This window comes from Mesoplodon densirostris, chromosome 1 (assembly GCF_025265405.1).
Source record: "Mesoplodon densirostris isolate mMesDen1 chromosome 1, mMesDen1 primary haplotype, whole genome shotgun sequence".
In the NCBI taxonomy this organism is placed as follows: Eukaryota; Metazoa; Chordata; class Mammalia; order Artiodactyla; family Ziphiidae; genus Mesoplodon; species Mesoplodon densirostris.
In genome coordinates this window covers 39842630-39864889 of record NC_082661.1, presented here as the reverse complement: position 1 = coordinate 39864889, position 22260 = coordinate 39842630, and the positions used below count along the sequence as shown (strand labels likewise).

The 22260-nt window shown below is 37.5% G+C and overlaps 1 protein-coding gene and 1 long non-coding RNA gene across 4 annotated transcripts in view; one reads left to right on the top strand and one right to left on the bottom strand.

Annotated features, from left to right (window-relative positions):
• The window catches only part of ATAD1 (ATPase family AAA domain containing 1), a 53839-nt gene extending 43082 nt beyond the window's left edge, over positions 1–10757 (bottom strand). The window contains exons 1-2 of the mRNA XM_060102462.1: positions 10681–10757; positions 7313–7487 (exon numbers count right to left, since the gene is read on the bottom strand). Of these exons, the coding sequence (XP_059958445.1) occupies positions 7313–7487; positions 10681–10724 (219 nt within the window). The 5' untranslated portion in view covers positions 10725–10757. The remainder of the gene's footprint in view (positions 1–7312; positions 7488–10680) is intronic.
• A 65-nt stretch (positions 10758–10822) lies between these two features.
• On the top strand, positions 10823–19915 carry LOC132492698 (uncharacterized). 3 transcript variants are annotated; one of them, XR_009532854.1, is made up of 5 exons: positions 10823–11040; positions 11416–11553; positions 14849–14940; positions 15497–15592; positions 16391–19915. It is a non-coding gene; the product is annotated as an uncharacterized LOC132492698 (long non-coding RNA). The 3 variants fall into 3 exon arrangements; XR_009532857.1 differs by having other exon boundaries at positions 11416–11566; positions 14846–14940; XR_009532853.1 differs by having other exon boundaries at positions 14846–14940; positions 16391–19914.
• The last annotated feature ends 2345 nt before the right edge of the window (positions 19916–22260 follow it).

The window sequence follows — 22260 nt, the reverse complement described above, 5'->3', positions numbered from 1 at the left end:
AAGGAGCAGCAGAATAGAAACACTCATTTCATAAAGGTTCTAAAAGATTCATAAAATTGGTTGTTCTTCTGGAAGAATAATTTTAGAACGTTAGAGATAGCACAACAAGAGTGAAAAAACAAAGATGAACTAATTCAACTTATTTCAAAAAACTTTTACTGAGGTCATAGCTGAAGTACTCCAATTTTAAGTGTAGACAGAGGAAATTGATATAAAGCTTTAAAAAATACATTTAAGTAGGAAATAGCAAATAATTTGAAGAATTATCTTTATACATTAGGTATAAGCCTTTACCACAAACTTACATTAAAATTCTAACAAACACCCTTTTCTAGACATGCGGAGACAACTTTCTTCTCTTTTAGCGTTAGTGCACTTACATCTTCTGACTTTATCGTATAACCCAAAAGTTGCTGGATAAGATGGCTTTCTACTATAATACTCTTCTGCTATGTTACTGTATAAAACACTATAATGCACTGAGTTTTATCTCGAGTTTCCCTCTTGTTGCTTTTCTTTCCTCATCACTTCTATCTATCCCCTTGGCCACTCAGGCAACACTAACTGCTTATTCCTTACTGATTCCCCATCTGAATTTCCTTATTTACTTCAGCTCAGTCTTCTAAGATTCAGCTCCAGTGAACCATGGTTTTAGGGCCACTTGATGGGTAATGCAGTTCACAATGGCTTCCTGGTGTCAACAAATGTTAGCTCTTCCAAATGATAACTGGCATTCTATGATGGCCACTCTTAAAAACACCTGGCAGTTGAGAGTTCCAGTTTAAGATTTCAGTGTATCAGCCCTTCACAAACTATTTCATCTATTACTTATATCAAAATAACTGAAACGAAGTTTTGAACCTTACAATATCAATGATAGGACTAAAAATAGGGAGACATTAAGTTAATGACTAAGGTCACAATATATGACTTTCATGTGTATGAATTCTCAGTAGTGAATCTTTCCAGGCCTTTGACAACTAAACTACAATCTCAGGAATATTATACAGTCTAATTAATATGCTAAACAAAATACTGTATATACAAATGCCCAGGAGAGGTCAAGCATTAAGTTATTCATCCTGTACTTGAAAGCTCTTTAATAGTACACCTAGAGATTCCCTGTTTTCTAACTTCTCAATTAATCCAACCCATCCTTTTATTACAGACATACCTATCAAAACTCTTGTGCTATATCTCAATATGATCCAATAGTGGCACGTGCCCAGAAAACCCTTGTCCCTCTTTAACACTCTGCTGAAACCATCTCCTCTCTCATTACCAATTAAATATCCCACATTTAGTAAGGCTGGAAGTTTTCCTGGCTTTAGACTAGAAATTATTTACAAATATCCCGTTTAATCCAAACGTAAGACTACTTCTAGGTTACTCTTCCTGATTTGAATGCACCTATGTCATCCTTCACCTTTCATCTCAAAACTGCGCTGCCTTTAAGCTCACATGAGGCCCATGGATTATCTGGTAATCTCAAAACGTTATCTAAGCTTTTATAGTCAGTGTTCTTCCTCTGTGACCACAGGAGTCATACCTTCCTCCTCTCCCACATTCACACCTGATCTGTGCACTCAATACGCACTCTAATTCCTTAATTCCTTTCTATACGCCAACTAAATTATCCCCCATCTGACTTTCTAAATGGCTTGTACCACAGAATGTCTTCCTTAGAAACATACGATTCCTTACACTTATTGTTATACCAGTTAGCCCTATCTTCAACGCAGGTTCAGCACCACCATTCAATTTATCTGCTCCCAACCTGCTGAGAAATGCTCAAGAAGTTCATAAAAACAAAATAATTGAGTTCCTAATAAACTCATGCTTTCTTCAATTATGCCCTAATGTTCCATTACCTACTATGATTTATCTCGTTATATACTAATCACACATATTTACCTCAGCAGGTCCCAAACCTCCTCCACTCCCAAGCACATTTAGCTATAACCTCTCCCCTTTGTCGAGAATAAAACAGTTAACTCTACCTTAAAATGTTCCTGTAACTACCGATCCCAATCCCTCCTGGCTCTTCCAGGACCTACCTCCCTCCTCTTTGGCAGCAACTCTCCACCTGCTCCGCTAGTCTTTTCCCCTTTCTTCTTTACCTTTCCCTCAGCAAACTCTGCAATGACTATGTTCTTTTACTTCAAATTACACTTGCTGTCCCCACTGAACGGAAATTGCTCTCTTTAATGACTTCAATAAATCTACTGATTGCTTTTTTCGTTCACATTCCTCATGACATCTTCTCCTGGATCATTTTATAATACAACATTTACAACCAATTCTCTTTTGCAACCTTCTTTTCCCTTGGCTTTGGTGACTTCACACACACAGTGATTTTCCAGATAGTGGGAAAGAATTTAAGAAGGGGCTTTTAAAAATTATATTTAACACCCCACCAACTTCTCCAAATTCTGATGTTTCAAAATGTAACATCTTTCCATTTGAAAATAACTGCCACAGTGAACCACTGTTACAATCTGCAGTATTTTGTATACTTCAAGGTAAATTGGGGTGGGAAAGACTGGTACCAACAACTTACATTATTCTGGTTTTATTCCTCCTCCTCTGGCCACTTGTTTTTCTAAAAAGTGCTTTCATTAAAATTAGATAGGTTAAAAAGAATATCTTTAGAACATGCAGATGAGGTATAAAGAACCACAGAGTAGGTGCTCAATGAATATCTGTTATATGAATAAATTTAAGTCTTTAATCCCAGGAAGAGATTACTGTGCACGGAATCAAGCAGAAATCAAATTTTATTCCCTCCCATATAGAGCCAATGGTCTAAGTATCGTTTATTGAAAAGTCCATCCGTTCTCCAATAATTTACAAAGCAAAGCCAGTTATGTCACACATCGCTTCCATATTACAGGTAGGACTGTTTCTGGACTCTATTCTGGTATATTTGCCAATCCAACCCTGTGCCAATAGCACATTGTTTTGTTTTGTTTTTTAATTAATTTATTTTTATTTTTAATTTATTTATTTTTGGCTGTGTTGGGTCTTCGTTGCTGCATGCAGGCTTTCTCCAGTTGCAACGAATGGGGGCTACCTTTGTTGCGGTGCGCGGGCTTCTCATTGCAGTGGTTTCTCTTGTTGCAGAGCACAGCCTCTAGGCTCATGGGCTTCAGTAGTTTTGGCTCGCGGGCTCCAGAGCGCAGGCTCGGTAGTTGAGGCTCATGGGCTTAGTTGCTCTGCAGCATGTGGAATCTTCCCAGCCCAGGGCTCGAACCTGTGTCCCCTGCATTGGCAGGCGGATTCTTAATCACTGCATCACCAGGGAAGCCCGCACATTGTTTTAATGACTATAGCTTTATTGTAAGTCTCGATATAAACAAGGCAAATCTTTCCTCCCCCAACACGTCTTGTTTTTCAGGAGTGTCTTACCTATTAATAAACTTTTATTCCTCAATATAAATTTTAGAAGAAAAATACAACAAACAAAAAAAGTCTTTGGGTATTTTTTAATTGGCACTAAATTGAACTTAAGCCTTCAATAGTTTTATAATTTTCTCTATAAATATGTTGTATAACTTGTGTTTGTCAGTTACTGAATATTTTTGATGCTACTGTAAATAGTATCTTTTAAAAACTGCATTTTCCAACTGTGGTGGGTATCTAGAAATACAGCTGACTTTTGTGTACTGATTTTGTATCCAGCAGTCCTTAAACTCCTATTAATCCTGATAGTTTATCTGTAGGCTTTCTTTGGCTTTCTATGTAAATTATATTACCTGTGAATAATAACTGTTTATTTTTTTCCAATACTTCTACCTCTTATCTTTTTTCTTGACTTATGCATTAGCTAATAATCAGTAAAAATGTTAAATAGAAGTGATGACAATAGGCTTCCTTGACTTGCTCCTAACCATAAAGAAAATGCTTTCAGTTTTCTACCATGAACTATGTTTTCTGTAGTAAATTCATTCTATCATGCTAAAGACATTATCTTTTATTCTTATTTTCTAAGAGCATTTCTAAAAATCAAGAATGTTTAATTTCAACAAAGGCCTTTGCTGCATTGATATGATCATAGTTTCATCCTCAAATCTGTTAATATAGAATATTAATATATATGCATTTTTAAATTAATATATATGTATTTTTCCCCTCAAATGAAGCCAGCCTTTAATTCCTGGGATAAATTCAACTGGTCATAATATATTATCTTTTTTATACACTGCTGAATTCAGGTTGTAAATATTTTAAGATTTTTACATTCATTTTAAGTTTTGGAATTGTTGTTATGCTACCCTCATAGAAAGGTTTGGTGAGTGTTTCTCATTTTCTACACTCTAGAAGAGTTTATATAAAATTGTTACTATTAATTTGTTTCTTAAATGTTGCTAGAATTTGCCAGTAGAATTCTATGAGCCTGGAGTTTTCTTTATGGAAATATTTTTCCAATATTAATTTATTTCACAGTTATGGAACTATTCATGTATTCTAATTCTTAAGTCAGCTATGGTAATTCATAATTTTCTAAGAGTTTGTCCGTGTCATTTAGGTTTTCAAATTTATTGACATACTTATTAATTGTCCTTATTTTTAATGTCTGCAGCATCTGCTATTGCATGTCTTTTATCATTCCTAGTAATACTTATTGGTGGCTTCATTTTTTTCTTGATTGGTTTTACAGAAGTGTCAATTTTAACAGTCTTTTCAAATAAACAACTTTTGGTTTTACTGATTTTCTCTATTATATATTCATTTTCTATATTTCTATTCATTCTCTCATATTCTATTTTCTACTAATTTATCTTATCTTTATTATTTCCATTCTTTCACTATCTATGTTTATTCTTTATTATGTCCATTCTTTCACTATCTATAGGTTTATTTTTTATTAAAAAAAATATTTTTTCCAACCTAAGTTGGATACTTTATCAATTTTCTACCTTTATTTTAATAAAAATACTTCAGACTATAAATTTCTCTCCTTTAGAGACCTCACCACTCTCAATACAGCCATCAGCATCTATCATAGTGACAATTACATAAGCTCTCAACAAATATTTGAATGTATAAATCCTAATGGTGGAAGGAGGAAAGTGGAGGAGTAGTTTGGGAAAAAACCCACAAGTGATAGACAGCTACATAGGAATAGCCCTGGGGCCTATGCCATCTCACTGAGACTCACTGCTCTAATGAGTCCAACTACTTATGAGTATCTGATAAGGAATCTCCAAAGACTGACCTTTTTCCTGAGATTTAGACCTACAATTTCAACAGTTGGATGAACATTTTTCTGGATTCCTACCACCAACACAAACTCAATATGCCCAAATCAAGTGTCATTTTCCCATATACTTGCCCCATCTACAGATTCTAAAACTATAAAAGATACTATGAATCTCTGAGGAGTCCAGACAAATCTCAGATTCATCTGTAAGATGTCCTTTTTCTTTTCTCTGTCATCACAAAGTCCTTCCAGCATTCATCTATTTCACCCATTCCACTCCTTTTGTCACTCCCTTATTCTAGGTCTTTGCCAGGATTACTGCAGTCTATAGCCAACAGACCTTGCTCCTAGTCTCCCTGAGTCCAATTCCTGTTACATGCTACATACAGTAAGGTATCCTTAAAACACTGCTGTGCATATCACCCACCTACTCAAAAATCTTTCATGGGATATACAATGGAGAAAAGATAGTCTCTTCAGCAAGCAGTGTTGGGAAAGCTGGACAGCTGCATGTAAATCAATAAAGTTAAAATACTCCTTCACACCATACAAAAAATAAACTCAGAATGGCTTGAAAACTTAAATATAAGACATGACACCATAAAACTCCTAAAAGAGAACATAAGCAAAACATTCTCTGACATAAATCGTAGCAATGTTTTCTAAGGTCAGTCTCCCAAGGCAACAGAAAAGCAAAAATAAACAAATGGGGCCTAATCAAACTTATAAGCTTTTGCACACCAAAGGAAACCATAAACAAAATGAAAAGACAACCTACAGACCGGGAGAAAATATTTGCAAATGATGCTACCGACGAGGGCTTAATTTCCAAAATATATAAACAGCTCATACAACTCAATGACAAAAAAACAAACAACCCAATCAAAAAATGGACAGAAGACCTAAACAGACATTTTTCCAAAGACATACAGATGGCCAATAAGCACATGAAAAGATACTTAACATCACTAATTATTAGAGAAATGCAAATCAAAATTATAATGAGGTATCATCTCACACCAGTCAGAATGGCCATCATCAAAAAAGTCTACAAATAGATTTTTTTTTTACGTGGACCAATTTTAAAGTCTTTATTGAATTTGTTACAACATTGCTTGTGTTTTATGTTTTGGTTTTTTGGCTGCGAGGCATGTGGGATCTTAGCTACCCGACCAGGGATTGAACCCGCACCCCCTGTATTGGAAGGCAAAGTCTTAACCACTGGACTGCCAAGGAAGTCCCCCAAAAAGTCAACAAATTATGAATGCTGGAGGGGGTATGGAGAAAAGGGAACCCTCCTACACTGTTGGTGGGAATGTAAATTGGTGCAGCCACTATGGAGAACAGTATGGAGATTCTTTAAAACACTAAAAACAGAGTTACCATAGGATCCAGCAATTCCACTCCTGGGCATATATCTGGAGAAAACTATAATTCAAAGAGATACATGCACCTCAATGTTCACAGCAGCACTATTTACAATAGCCAAGACATGGAAGCAACCTAAATGTCCATGGACAGATGAATGGATAAAGAAAGTGTGGTATATATTTACAATGTAATACTACTCAGTCATAAAAAAGAATGCAGTAGTGCCATTTGCAGCAACATGGATGGACCAAGAGATTATGGTACTAAGTGAAATAAGTCAGACAGAGGAAAACAAATATCATATGATATCACTTATATAGAATCTAAAATATGACACAAATGAACTTACTTACAAAACAGAAACATTTCAAATGTCTCACAAAGCACAATGTATACCATTACTGAAGAAAAAATTTTTTGTTTAGTCTGCTGAAAAATTTTACCTAGATTCCTTCACTTATAAGCTGACAAAAATATTCTCATTAGGCTATTCATAACAAAATGCTGTAATATTTTTATTCTTAATCATTCTTTCTTCTAAGTTGCTTATACAGTCAAAAGGATTTGAGAAACAAATACTTTTTTTAGGAATAATGAAATTAAATATTACATAAAAACACATTTCCACATGGGTCTTATGGAATTTCTTATTAATTTCTAATTCCACTATATCCTTAGTTTTATGGGAAAATATTTGCTAGCTACAAGAAAAATGATCCTCAAACATTTTAATCATACCTGTTTCTGAGCTTCTACTTTCTGCTTTCTGGTTGGATCAATCGCATCTACCATCCATTTGATTGTAAAGTATGTTACTGCACCAAATATTGTCAAACGGAAAATTAAGCCAACAACTTCATTCCGACTCAAGGGACGAGAAAAGGCTTCAGCATGTACCATCTTGATTGTTAACCTTGAAAAACAAACAGAAATGCCACTAGGTAGTAACTAGATTCATTAAAATCAGGAGACTGATAGGTAGCGTAAACTAAGCAAGAAAAACTTCTAGTCAAATTCAACATTACCTACCTTAAAAAAGTGTTTTATTTAAAGAGAAATGGATTTTTAAATGTTAAGTAAATAAAATGTAAATAAACACATTTTAATCTCCTCTTGGAAACTGAGATTAGAATTTTTAATAAACTTTTCTAAAAGCTCATATAAGTAGAGAACAATTCTATTTGAAAAATGCAGTAAACATCTTAAAGCACTTACTGTTTTAATCAGCTTTTAAATAATTATGTCAGGGAACCTAGAAAAATAATGACTATAACACTTATCCAACTGAAAAAAGGCAGCCCAACAATGAAATACTTTACTAATGTGATGGTATACCAGGTAATTTTTGAGTGAAATTCAAACTGTGAACAGACTAACTTTTCCCTCATACTTACTTTTAAAGGCTTCCAAGGCCTGCTGAAATGTATACATGCTATTTTCTCAACTAACAAGTGACATGAAATTTTTGGAGCCATCTTATTCTTTCCAACAACTTAGCTAAATATGAAACAACAGAATCTTCAAAATGTTTGACCCACAACTATACAGCTCTTACTCAAGATAATGAGGAAAAAAGGAGGCAACATGTCTACTTTTACACATATGCCTAAGCAGTTACATCAACCACAGCTTGGCTTACAGGAGGCATGCACACCTGTATCAAAGGCAATGACCACCCAGTAGAATAAGTTTTTTATGGATGATGTGACTATCACATTTTGAGATAGAATCTCAGCCTCAAATAATGCCATTATTCTCTAGCAGCACAGGAGTGTGCTCAGTGCTATGTGACTCAGGGGGAAAAAAAAGTATATTTTGCATTCATGTGAAAAGGAATAAAACAAAATTTGTACAGATGGCTCAGAAACAGGTGAAAATTAGGTACTTCATAGACTAATATCTATGGTCGTTCCAGCTCTAAAATTATTGTTTCTATTCGCACTAGCACTATTCAGTTAAAGATTCTCTTCAATCGGGCCTCCCTGGTGGCGTAAGTGGTTGAGAGTCCGCCTGCCAATGCAGGGGATACGGGTTCGTGCCCCGGTCTGGGAGGATCCCATATGCCGCGGAGCGGCTGGGCCCGTGAGCCATGGCCGCTGAGCCTGCGCGTCCGGAGCCTGTGCTCCGCAACGGGGGAGGCCACAACAGTGAGAGGCCCGCATACCGCAAAAAAAAAAAAAAAAAAGATTCTCTTCAATCATTCCAACAGAATTGCTGCCAGAATTTTGGAAGATTTCCAAAAGAAAAGTCAAGGATTCCAACCTTCTGCATTACTGGGAGACATTCACTTCACAATAATACATTATTTAATTTAAACTTAACTAAATAACTGAAAGCCTTCATTCTGGATAAAGAAATTTTGGCCTAGGGATGTTAAATAATTCAATTCATACAATAAAACACTTACTGATCATGTATATAGAAAGCCTACTATATACTGGGTATACAATAATAGCTAAGACACAATTACTTTACTCAAGGAATGCATAGTACAGTTATTATCTTATTAAAAATGAAGCCAGAACAACCAACCACCCCACCAACAAAAAAAGGAAGCTAGAAAGAAGACACTTGGTTAAAATCTTTCATGTAACAAATCAAATTGTGCTTTCTTCCATCAGCATGGATTCCTAAAGATGGGTTAACAATACTCTCCTTCTAGGAAATGAAAAATTGTCTTCCCTAGCCTTTATTCCAACACAGTAAATTTGAAAATGCAGTTGTTATATGTGGTATCATTATGCGGGAGTAATACTCACAGATGAGAAGAAACCAACAGGCAAAATAAAGATTTATTAACTTAAACTAGTGATATTCGAATAAAATGTTTTCTTTTATTTAAAGTTTGAGTGAGTAGCGATAAAACTGCCACCTACTGGATGTTCACTGAACTACATGAACTAGGACTGCTATCAGTACCTCCCAGTCATCAAGAGAACAGTTTTTATATCTATTAAAAAAATCAAGACACAAAACCTCTGTTAACTATACACTTTACTATAATTAAATTATTAACCGCAATACAGTACTCTGGACCTATAGCCACTTCTAAAACAGTCATACTTCTTTTAAAATGACTTCAAAATACTGAAAGGAAACTTAAACTTCTCCTTGTAGGTTGTAACTGTATACACTTTATTATACACTCATTTATCATTCATATGACATAGATATGCCTGCAATGTAAGGCCGTTACGGTAACAATACCATTACAGCAGAATATATAATAAAAGTTGCACATGCATACAACAGTAGGGACTGTATTTCAATTCTGTATCAACATCAGGATCAACAAATACACAAATATACACATAAACATAGATGGTGCCATGTACAAGAAATATGGCAAAACACTGTAATTCAGAGTTATCTGTTAGGCAAATATGATACCAGATAGTTTCATTTTAAAGAGTTCTCCATTTCAGGGTAGAAAAATTAAAAATCGTACCACCTCGTCAATGAGCAGCTTACTGACAGGTTAAGGACCAAGAGTGGAGTATTCATACCATAGCATTTCTCTAATTCACCGCAGTGTTTTACAAAGTTTTTCTCAACCCCAGAAGTCCCAGTTTCGCAGACATCAAGGCCCTATGAACACAGCCTATGACAATGAAAGCCTGCCAACCTTCACATAAAGGACAGGTTATTATTAACACCACCATCCTCTGCGAAAGCGTGCCTAGGCTTGAAGAACCTCCTTCACTTTTGCACTAGGTGGTAGCAGTGCCTGTGCGACAATCAGACCCGCTTCATTCTGTCCGTCTTTGCCTAGGACCCCGGTTCTGAGGTCGCCCGGAACGACCTCAAGCCCCCGCAGCGACCCGTCTGCCTACAGAGATTTCCTGGAAATGGCCTAACTCTTGGGGGCAGCGCTAACGGAGACCTAAGGGCCTAGGCCGGGCCGAAAGCCAAGGCGGAGCCCGGGACGCCCTTGGAGGTTAATCCGCTGGATACGAAGGGCTGCGAGAAGCTGAGGGGCGGCAATGAGGTGGGGCATGGGAGGACGGCACGGTGACCTTTCCCACTCGGCTCCCCGGACCCGAGCCAGTCCTTTAGGGACTTTAGGGAGCCCGTCCCACGAAGCCCCACGAAAACCCGCTACTCACCCCCCCAGCAGAAGAGCGGCCGCAAGAGGCCCTAGCAGCCTCATACAGGAAGGAAACGCCGCCTGGGAAAGAACGCTTCCGGGGGGAGTCGCGGCCCGCCCCCTCGCAAGGAGCATGCGCCACCGCGGCCGAGGGCCTGGAGGGGCGCGCTTCCGGGTTTTGGAAGTGGTGCGAGGGTGTTCGGCGGGAGTGGGGTCACGCTCCAGATTCCTAACCTGCTCTCTGCTGGGCGGAACCTCTGAGTTTAGCTGAGTCTCGGAGATGGAATTGGGGCAGGCGCTTGTCACTTAAAGTCCGTGCCCTGCTCGCGGGCTCCTGTCGCAACACTGACAAATCCGGGAGCCTTCGTGAGAGTGCAAAGTGTGTTCTGTGTTCCCCGCAAAGAAGTTCTTCCTTTCCCTTCTGCTTGATCCTTACCTACGCCCTTCGCCCGCCGCTCCAACCCCGGCTGCAAACCCGCACGCTGCTGTTCTGTCGTTTAGCCAAAGCTCTGACGCGCATGGCCAACCCCCCACCCCTCACCATCTGTCTTTCAGTTTTTAGGGTGAGCTCACCCTCCTCTCCCTTGTCTGCTCCGACGGACACCTGGGGGTGGCGCCTGAAAATCTTTCTGCGGAACGATTCTGCAGCCTACCGGGGCAGGCCTGGTAGTAGGGACAAAAGAGGGCATCTGGTAACAGGTTTTACACTTCGGTGACTTCCCTTTTTCTTTTACCCCTTTCTTTCCCTTTGCAGAATGAGAGATGAGGCACCAGAGGTCCCCAGGGAGCAAATCTGAAAGCCAGCGCCTCCTGAGCAGAGGCTGCCAGGGGCGAGACGACGTTAGACATTGTCCCCAGATATAAGAAGCTTCACTTCCTTCAGACAGAGGCGGTGAGACTATGAAGTAATGGGACAGTTCCTCTTACTACGCTCCTCGGGAAGGCAGTTTGTGCCTCTCTGCTTTAGGCATCATCCTTGATGGCTAAAATTCTGCAGCCTGATTGTTGAATGTAGTGAATGCTACCCTTGTTACAAGCTTGTGATACTGTAGTGATGATCATAGCTACAGTTTACTGAATGTCTACTAGGTGTCAGGCAATATGCTTTTTTGTGCTTCACATCCATAACCTGAATTCCTCAAAAAACCCAATCCTCTAAAATAGACATTATTTTCTCTTTATTTATTATTTATAGATGAGCAAATTTTAAAGCTTAGAGCGGTAAACTTTTTTAAGTTCATGAATCTAAGAAGTGGCAAAATTTCATTGGGACCTAGATCTGATTCAAATCCTACACTTTACATTCTCTCTTTGAAATTTGATACCAGTTAAATTTTAAAATCTAGGTGAAAGAGGTAAGACCACGAAATGACAAAATCTTAAGGCTTTAAAGGATAAGGATGGGATGACAGGAATGCACGAATGTTTAAAAACTGATTGGGTTTATTGACAAGAATCAGAATGGAATCTAATACGGTAAGTGGTTCTTGTTTTGCATCCATGCCTTTTTGTCTATTTTTGTGTGTCTACAGCCATAAAATAAATTCTAAAAAAACTGATATGAAGCTAGGTTTGGGAGTGCTAGTCTGATTATTCATCTCAGAATGATTATGAGACCAGGATAATATTTACAAGTAAACACAAGCCATGTGTTCAGCAGTCTTAGAAGAGACTCTCCACTGGGTCCCAGTGATTATCCTCAATCTGAGTCATTGCTTGGGATGCTCGTGGGACTATGCCTTGACAGAGCTCAAAGGTAGAGGTTATTGAAGGAAAGAACTTTAGGTTTTGCGGCTCGTGAGGATAATCATACCCAGTGGTAAGGAAAATGAGCTGAGTAATTCAAGATGGTAATGGATTTCCATCATCCACTGAGTGAAACTGGGTCAACTAAGAGCCTCACCTGCTTTTCTCTAAGGGCCAGGATAACCGACCTACCCAGTTTGTCTGACATTAAGGGGATTTCTAGGACATAGGACTTCAAATGCTAATAACAGGGAACGTCTCAGGCAAGCCATGAGTAGTTGGTCACCTTACTAGGGACATCCTAAATGAACTCTAGAATCAGGTGGAGCTCTCAGTATGGTTGCATCTAGACTCAATTCATCTGCTTAATATCTGCGGTATGATTGCACAGGAAAGGAAATTGTGGGTAAAGTAATCAAGACTGACCATAAGGAGTCTACATGCCCTCAAATAAATATTGCTGCTCATTCCTTTTCCAGTGGTTTGGCTATAAACTGAGTACCTACATCTATACTTTTTGGACCTAATATTCATTTAGCAAATCCTTAGGAAGCCTCCTATGTCTGGGCCCTAAGACATCAAATGACTGCCTTCCCATATACCATGTACATTCATTTCCAGCAATCACTAAATCAGCTATTCTTCCAGAATAGAGCTGAGTGAACATACGCTTTTCATCCCAGGATAGCTTTATATAATCCCTGGCAGCACAAAACACCATATTTGGCCCACAGTAGGGGCTCAATAAATAATTCATTATATGTAATATTAATCAGGAAATTATTACAACAGATTTTTGGTAGACCTTCTGAGCCTTCCCTCCGTGATGTCAGAATCAAGATATTAAAAATAGTTATATTTACTGTAGAAAGTTTTTGTTTGTTTTTAAACTAATGCCTCTTAAGGCAGTTAATGGCAGTTCTCTCCTCAGGGAAGTGAATTTTCCTTTGTTTTTGTTAGTTGAATGGAGGTGTGATAAGTTTGCTCTGTAGCTAAGGTCAATTATTGCACTGGACCCTTGAAGGGGAAAGGATGCCTTAGATTAGGAGCTGTAGAATTTCACTGTGAGTCTATTCACTTGGACAATTTGGCAAAATGCAGGTTCACAGGTCCCAGCATTAAAGGCTCCCATTTAACTGCTCTAGGTTTTGTCCCAGGTATTTGCATTTTGAATAAGCATCTGAGATGATTTGGTTATAGGTAGTTTGGGACCACACTTTGACAAACTCTGCCCTAGTCAGTGATAATTTTAGATGTGTTTTTGCAAAAATCTCTTCTGCCCCAGCCCCAAAAGCCTATCTGGTTAGCTGATCCATTAAGCCAGCTGGGATACATCAGGAAATCAAGGCAAGGAAGCCTCATGACAAGATGCAGAATAAAGTGTCTTTGGAAGGAAAAACAAATCTGAAATCTTTGGATAAACATGGTAAACCTGACCCTTTTCATTGCACATGAGAAATGATTCACTTGACAGTGATTTAGAAAGAGCAGAGCTTCAACAAATAGATAAAATTATATAGCAGTAATTTCACCAGCATAAGAGTCACTTGGTAACCTTGGTTCTTTTAAAAATAGTTCATTGGAAAAAATAATCATATTATTTTGATAAGTTAAATAATAGAATGGGTGGGGAAAGAAAAGCAAGAATATGAAGCTGTGTCTAAAGCCATGAAAGCACTGAGAAAGGCTAAGATTAGGTGCTTGAAGCCCCAGCAGAAAGAGTAAGATGGAATCAAGGCAAAAATAATGGAAAATTAAAATTTCAACAGATTGGAAGGAGTGGAAAGATGAATTGATAGCTTCATTCTATAAAAAGCACAAGAGCTAAAAAGACTCAACAGCAAAGTTCAAAGAACATATTGTTGTAAATCTACTTTTCATGCTTTTATGTTTTTAAACTTTGTACATAATTTAAAATGAGTATATATAGAAATTAGTGTATATGTAATTTTCTCATATTATCAGGGTAGCACTAATCCACAAACAGTCTTACATTGCTTCATAATCCTTTTTCTCAAGCACTACTGCCAGTTGTACATTTTTTACAGTTTATGCTACCAAGAAACATTTTCTAGAACTTAGATATTTCTTTTACATCTGCAATATTTTGTTGTTTAGCTTTAATACAGTACTGAAAATGGACTGTTCAGGTGATACTATCTGTGGAAAGTCAGGATGGATCAAACCAGGGAATTGCTTGGGAAGATGTTTAACCCTACTGTAACCAACCTTACATTAGCAAGAGCTTTAAGGCATAAATGAAAGAGTAAGCTCCCTAGGATTTGTTTGGGCCCTTTCTAAATGCCCTTCCATATGATTTTTTTTTTTTAATGGGAGAGGAGTTGGGAGAGATTGGGTAAGAATAACAAAGATATGAATTCATCAGTCAAAATAGAAGAAACAGTAGTTGAGACATTAATTCTCAATTCCTGTAACAGCAGATTGTTAGATGAAGCATAAAACAAGACCAGATGCTGTGGTTTCCAGGATGCACTTGGCTTCCCATCCTTTATAACCTGGAGCATTTTTTCCCGTAAGTAGGTCATTTGCATGCTCTCATTTACCTGATTCTAGGAAAATGCCCTTGAAAGTATTTGGAAAATAATACTTTTTGTTAAGCTTGTGCTTAACATTTTAAAAGTTAAGATTGCATGAAACCTCCCCCACCCCCTTTTCTCTATTAGCCAGAATAACTAGTAACCTTGTAGCATAAGTGAAACTAAAATGGACAAGAAGAATTCAAGATGTTTTATTTTCTAAGGACTAAAATTTGTGTCCATAGCACTGGCATAGTCCTCATCTCACAGAATTATAATTGGGGTTTAAGTTTCTGTATTCTCCTATCAGATGTGCAGTTCTTGAAAAAAGAGGATGCCTAGGACATAGGAGGGGCTTAACAAATGTTTTAATTAACTGATTCCCCCCACCAATCTGACATATTGAATGAAGCTCTTCAGGCACCATTCTAATAGATTTACAGTGACCAGGGAGGGAAAAAGAGGAAAGAAAGGCAAATGGTCCAAAGATAAGGACATGTGCAATCAAACCATTTTACTGACCATAATTATATTATTGTCCTGTCATGACAGGTCTGTTCCTGATGTGTCCACCAGAGACCAGTCCCATCAGGTATCCATAGGGTTTAAAAACATGGACATTGCAACCCAACAGACTTGGCTTTAGATGTAAGATCTGTTATTTACTAGCTCTGTGACTTTGGGCAAGTTATTAAGCTCTCTAAGCCTCAAGTTCCTCACCTTTAATACAGGGACAAAAGGGGTACTCACACCATGGAGTTGCACTGAGAATTAAATGAGACAGTGCATGGCAAGTGCTGAGCTCTATGCCTAGCACTTAGCAAGTGCTCAATAAACATGCCATTGTAATACCTCAGATGTTATTTTCATTATACTATGAAGTGATATTCTTTCATTTCCAGAAGCCCTGTATGGACAAAGATTCCTTCATATCTCCTTAGTGTTTGCATGAGGACTTCACCTCTCAAGTTGTCAACTGTGGCATCTTGTCTGGGAATGTTTATCTTCTCTGACTTGTGAAGAGGCTATGCCTCTGACTCTTTGAACTCTTAGTTCTCTCATTCTCAGTTTTAATACACCCCTCTGAGTGAGTCTTACTGATTAGTATTCTATAAACCATTAATGATAGTTATATAAAACCTGTAAGATTCCATCCTTGTGACCCCCCAGACAAATAAGTTTAAAATATTGGTCAATGAATGAAAATGACTATCTGGATATTTCTCAGTTCACTGAAGACCATCATTAATATTGGCTGTCGTTCCCATTCTGTCTAATAACAGCCATATATTGAGCTTACAATTCTTGCTCTCGTGGAGTTCTGAAGACTCAAATGTCTTGTGAAAATGCAAGTCTTCATAAAACTATTGATTTTTTTTAAGGTAGAGGTTTAACCTATCTTTCATCTCCATTCATTATTTGTTTTGGGAAAACTTCCTTACTTAGATTGCCGAGTGACTTTTGCACAGAAGAAAGAAATTAATTCAACGGATGAAAGTGAGATGCTGAACCAGATTTGAGATTTTAGAGGTCAATCCTTTGCATGTCTTATCATTTCTTCGCAAACTACAACCTTTTTGTTACCCTTGAGGACTATCATAACATCAGAGCTGCTATTCTTCATACAATATTTCATTCATTTGAACATAACATGTTTTTAAAAAAATATTTACTATGTGCAACTCATGGAAATGCTCCTAAAATTGGGGGAGTTCTACTGAGCAAAAGAAATGGAATATCCTGTTTAGAGACTGAGTGCATGGCTTCCAAAGGCAAGGGCAAATCTTGCTAATTTTAGATGTTTAGGGATGAAATGTCTACTAGACCTTGTTTCATCTTAGAGAGGCCCAACAGTAGCGTACTAGCAAGCTAATGTTAAATTTGCCCTCCCCACCTGTTTATTGCTAGTGTTTCTGGAAACAGAAAAACAAAACAAAGGGGTAAGGAAAAAAAAGTCTGTATGTAACTTGAGTTAGAGAAGTGCAGGAAACAAATCAAGTATACGAAGTTAGCAGTGCTCAAAGTCCATTCAACTTCAGAATAGTATACCTGGTAGAGTTCCACAAACCTTTCTCCTTTCTAGCCTGCTGCATATTAAGTTTAAATGCCAGAACCATTCTGAGAGCTCTGAATGCCCATATAAGGCCTAGAGCCAGAGACATGCCCCACACCCATTTCTTTATATTTTCTGAATTCCCCAGTAAACGAGAGATCAGAAAAAAAGGACAGTAAAGGAAAGGAGACAAAGAGGTTGACTCCCCAACAGTGTTTTCTTCCCCTTTGGTGTTTTGCAAAAAGCTGAAGAGATGCTATAATGATTCTTTAACCAACTGAAAGCAGCGTTAGAATTCTGTCTAGATATTCTTGAACCTCTGACTGGGCAGTGTTCCACCTTCCACACTCCAGTCCATCCATCATTCAATACTACTTATGCTAGATAAACTGGCTTGCCATAGTTTATTGTCATGTTGTCCTCACAGACTAGTATTCAAGGAGCCTCCCCTGACTACTTCCATGGGACTCTTGGAAGTAAACAGAGAAACAGTTTAAATGAATGGTAAAAACCCATGAAATACAGTGATTGTTTTTTTTGGGGGGGGGGAGTAAATAATCATATGTCTTCACTTGAGAGAATCATAAGGATTTCTAGCACACGAATACACATTCATAGCCCAAAACAGAAGACAACTAAAAAATCTCTGCAGAGGGACAGCATTTCCTCCTCATTCCATAGGAAGGTGGGGATCTATGACACTCCATTTTAATGATCATCCCCAAATTCCGTTTCTGTGCCCAACACAGTAAAGCATTTCCAAGTACAGAGTGTCAGGTGAACAACAAACAAACAGCCTCTGTCAAAATAGTTTGAAGCGTGCAAGATGTAGATTATTGAGTACAGTACTTGAAAAATGCTAAATTATGACAGTCCTCAATGACAGCTCTGTGACCTGTCTCATGTTAGGTAGCCTTTCTGGGTTTCTGCCTCTGAAATTGAAATAGGTCTACCAACTTCATAATTCCGTGATTCTGTGATTCGTTCATTCTGACCTGTATGTGGGAGAACTTTTGTTTAAATTTTCTCCCCTTTAGAATCCAACAAATGAATGTTAAATTTGAACTCAGAGTATACTTTAACATATTAAGAAATTATAACAATTTCTAACAAGACTTGTGTACTGTACTACCTTGTCAGCTACCATTTTGCCTGTCATAGTTTTGTTACAATGTGTTTTTTTTTTGCTTTACGCGGGCCCCTCACTGTTGTGGCCTCTCCCGTTGCGGAGCACAGGCTCTGGACGCACAGGCTCAGCGGCCATGGCTCACGGGCCCAGACGCTCCGCGGCATGTGGGATCCTCCCGGACTGGGGCACGAACCTGTGTCCCCTGCATCGGCAGGCGGACTGTCAACCACTGCGCCACCAGGGAAGCCCTACAATGTGGTTTTGTATTTGTATGCTTAAATTTTACAATCTGTGATCTCTATGTTTGTATGTATGGTTGAGTTTAGTTCCTTGAAACCAAAGCATTAAATATCAGTAAGGGCTATATCAAGAACTTTAAAAAAAAGAAGTGTGGTTAATACAAATTCCATCTTCCACAGAAGATCATGGCTTTCAGAATATGAACTTGTGAACAACCTAGGGAAAAGATTCTTTTTCTACTTTATAACTAACTTTATTGTTTTATTCTCTTCAGAATTCCCTATCGAACTTTCCAATGAGGGTTTTATCTAACATGGCACTTTTCTGGAATGTAACCATCACTACCCCCAGTTAGTGAGAGATTACTATAACAAATAGTGAAAACACTCACATAGATTCTCATGAATCATGTTTTAATTGAGAGCTAGCCAAAGAGGAAGGGTGGAGAGGTAAGGACATAGATTTATCTCTGCTTGTGTGTTCATTTGTACTTTTATTTAAAAGAGAAACAACATTTTCCTCTTTTTTAAATAAAATCTCATCCTCTAGGAAGTAAATTCAGGAATAAGATGCTCCACACCTGTTTTGTGTAGTCCAATTGATTGTTAATTTCATTGTCTTTTGACATACTGGGAAGTATGTTAATTTGGAACACATCTCTCTCATAGAAGTAACAAGCCAACATTAACACAGGTAAGATGCATCTTTTACCTTGATAAAGACACCTGCTCCAGTGTTATAGAAATAGTTAGGGAAGGTCTAGATATATATATCTAGAAAGATATAATTTCAAGGAATCATGCTCTCTCAGTATTGAAAGGAATATTAAAGTCAGTGAATGTTCAACCAAAGGCAGTGTGGAACTGTAGAATGTGTGCTATGGAATTAGAGGACCTGGATCAAATCACAGCTTTGCAACTTAGTAGCTGTGTGTTTGGGGTAATTTATTTAACGTCTCTGAGCCTTGGTTTTCTCACCTATAAAATGGGGATAGTGACTACATGATGGAGTTGGTGAAGGGATTGAAGATAATGTATGTAAAGGACCTGGGACAGACATAATAAGCATTTAGTAAATGATTGTGGTGGTTGTGATCATCAGTGTCCCACCAACTGGTCATTAAGCTTATTTGAACATTCCCAGTGACATGGAATTCACCAACTGTTCAGGTAGCCCATCTCATGTTTGGAGAACTCTTCAGTGTTAGTTCTTCCTTTTACTGAGCCTAAATCTTTTCCCCTAGAACTTTTTCTGTGGTTCTGATTCTTGCCATTGGGGCTGCACAGATTAAGTGTGTAAATCAATTAAGCTTGTAATCTAGAACGGTATATACACTTTAAGAGTGGTGTGACCAGTGTGGATACTAGAGATTTATCAACACAGTTTAGGATCAAACTAGCTTCCTTTTCCTGAAACCCACCCTTTTTTTTTTTTTTTTTGCGGTATGCGGGCCTCTCACTGTTGTGGCCCCTCCCGTTGTAGAGCACAGGCTCCAGACGCGCAGGCTCAGCGGCCATGGCTCACGGGCCCAGCCACTCTGTGGCATGTGGGATCTTCCCGGACCGGGGCACAAACCCGCATCCCCTGCATCGGCAGGCGGACTCTCAACCGCTGCGCCACCAGGGAAGCCCAACCCACCCTTTTAATACCTATTGAATTTGCTATTAATTAAAGCCTGTTTGTCTTTTGTACTAGAGCTGCAGTCAAAGCTTGAGTCCTGCATACTGTACCTGTCACAGTTTTGAGGGAGAGATTTAAGTGCAGAACCTTACAATTAAATCTTTATCATATTAATTAATAAACTGGTTCCAGTTTATTATTATTCCAGTTGAGTATTCCAGTTGAGTATAAAATTGAGTATTAAATCATATATAATGTGGCATATCTGTAAGGTCATATAGTTATAAATGGACAAGAACGTAGTGCACTTTATTTAACAAATACCGATATGGTATTTAGTATGTGCTAAGCACTGTTCTAAGTGCTTTTCATATATTAACTCATTTAATTCTCAGTCATAATAACCCTACGTGATAAGCATTATTATCTTCAGATAAGGAAACTGAGGCACAGAGAGATTAATTTATCCAGGGCAAATAGCTAGTAAGTAGCAGAGTTAGAATTTGAACCAGCATGTTTAGTTCGAGAGCCTGTGTTCATACTCATGCCCTGTCCCCAAATTTGTTAAAATTTAGAAAAATTGTTACCTGGATTGTTAGGGCTCCTTAAAAGCAAGAAAAACATGACAAATTAACACTGCTGGATTTACAACCTACTTTATAAAAGCATTATTAGAGAATATCTTTTGAGTGCTATGGATTTGATTTATGGGAATGTAAAATGTTGACTAGAAGCAATATCTAGCTCCATTCTAAGCAGGACTAGGCTTCTAATGGTTCATTTTATATTTCAGCTATATAATTGAGAAGGAATTGATGAATGCCTCTGAATTTTTATCTTCTCATGTACTTTTTCTGATAAAAATTGTTTTCAAATGTTAAGACAGCAGTACATGATATTACAGTTTTATTTTTAAATTAACATACAGTAAAGTTGATTGTGTGTGCATACCTGCATGTGTGTACAGTTCTATGAATTTAATACGATAGATTCATATAACCACAGTCGAGATATATAACAGTTCCATTATCCTAAGAAACTCCCTTGTATTACCCCTTTGTAGTTACCTCCTAACCCTTGGCAACCATGGATCTAATCTCCATCACTGTAGTTTTATCTTTATGAGAATGTCATATATAAATTAAATCCTACGGTATATAACTTTTTGAGACTGGCTTCTTTTACTTAACATGCCTTTGAGATCCATCTGAGATTTGCATATGTCAGTAGTTCATTCATTTTCATTGCTGAGTAGTATTCCATTGTAGAGATGTACCACAGTTTGTCCATTCATTTGTTGAAGGACGTTTAAGTTGTTTCCAGTTTTTGGTAATTGTGAATAGAGCTTCTATAAACATTTGTGTGTAGGTTTTTGTGTGAACAGAAGTTTTCATTTCCTTAAAGTAAATACCCAGGAGTAGGATTGCTAGGTCATATGATATAAGAGTATTTTTAACTTTTTGAGAGACTGCCAAACGGTTTTCCCCAATGGCTATACCATTTTGCATTTCCATGAGAATGTATGAGCATTTGATTTGTTTTGTATCCTCACCAGAACTTGTTATTATCAGTATTTTTTTATTTTAGGTATTCTAATAGGTATCTCATTATTGTTTTAATTGACATTTCCCTAATCATTGACAATATTAATATCTTTTTTAACAGCTTATTTGCCATCTGTTTATCCACTTCAGTGAAATGTCTGTTCAAGTCTTTTGCTTATTTTTAAATTGGTTGTTTGTTTTCTTACTGTTGAGTTTTGAGAATTCTTCAAATATATATTTGAAGTTCGAGAGCCTCAAAAGATCCATAGCACTCAAAAGATATTCTCTAATAATGCTTTTATAAAGTAGGTTGTAAATCCAGCAGTGTTAATTTGTCATGTTTTTCTTGCTTTTAAGGAGCCCTAACAATCCAGGTAACAATTTTTCTAAATTTTAAAAAATTTGGGAACAGGGCATGAGTATGAACACAGGCTCTTCAAATATATATATCTAGAATATATATATTCTAGATATAAGGCCTTTGTCAATATGTGATTTGCAAATATTTTCTTCTGGTGTGTAACTTGTCTTTTTATTTTTTTACCAGTGTCTTTTATAAAGTTTTAAATGTTAAGTCCAGCTTATCATTTTTTCTTTTATGGATCATGTTTTTGGTATCATGTGTAAGAACTCTTTGCTTAACCCCAGGTTATGAAGATTTTCTCTAAAGGTTTCTTCTAAAAGTTTTATAGTTTTATATTTTATATTTGGATCTATGATACATTTTGAG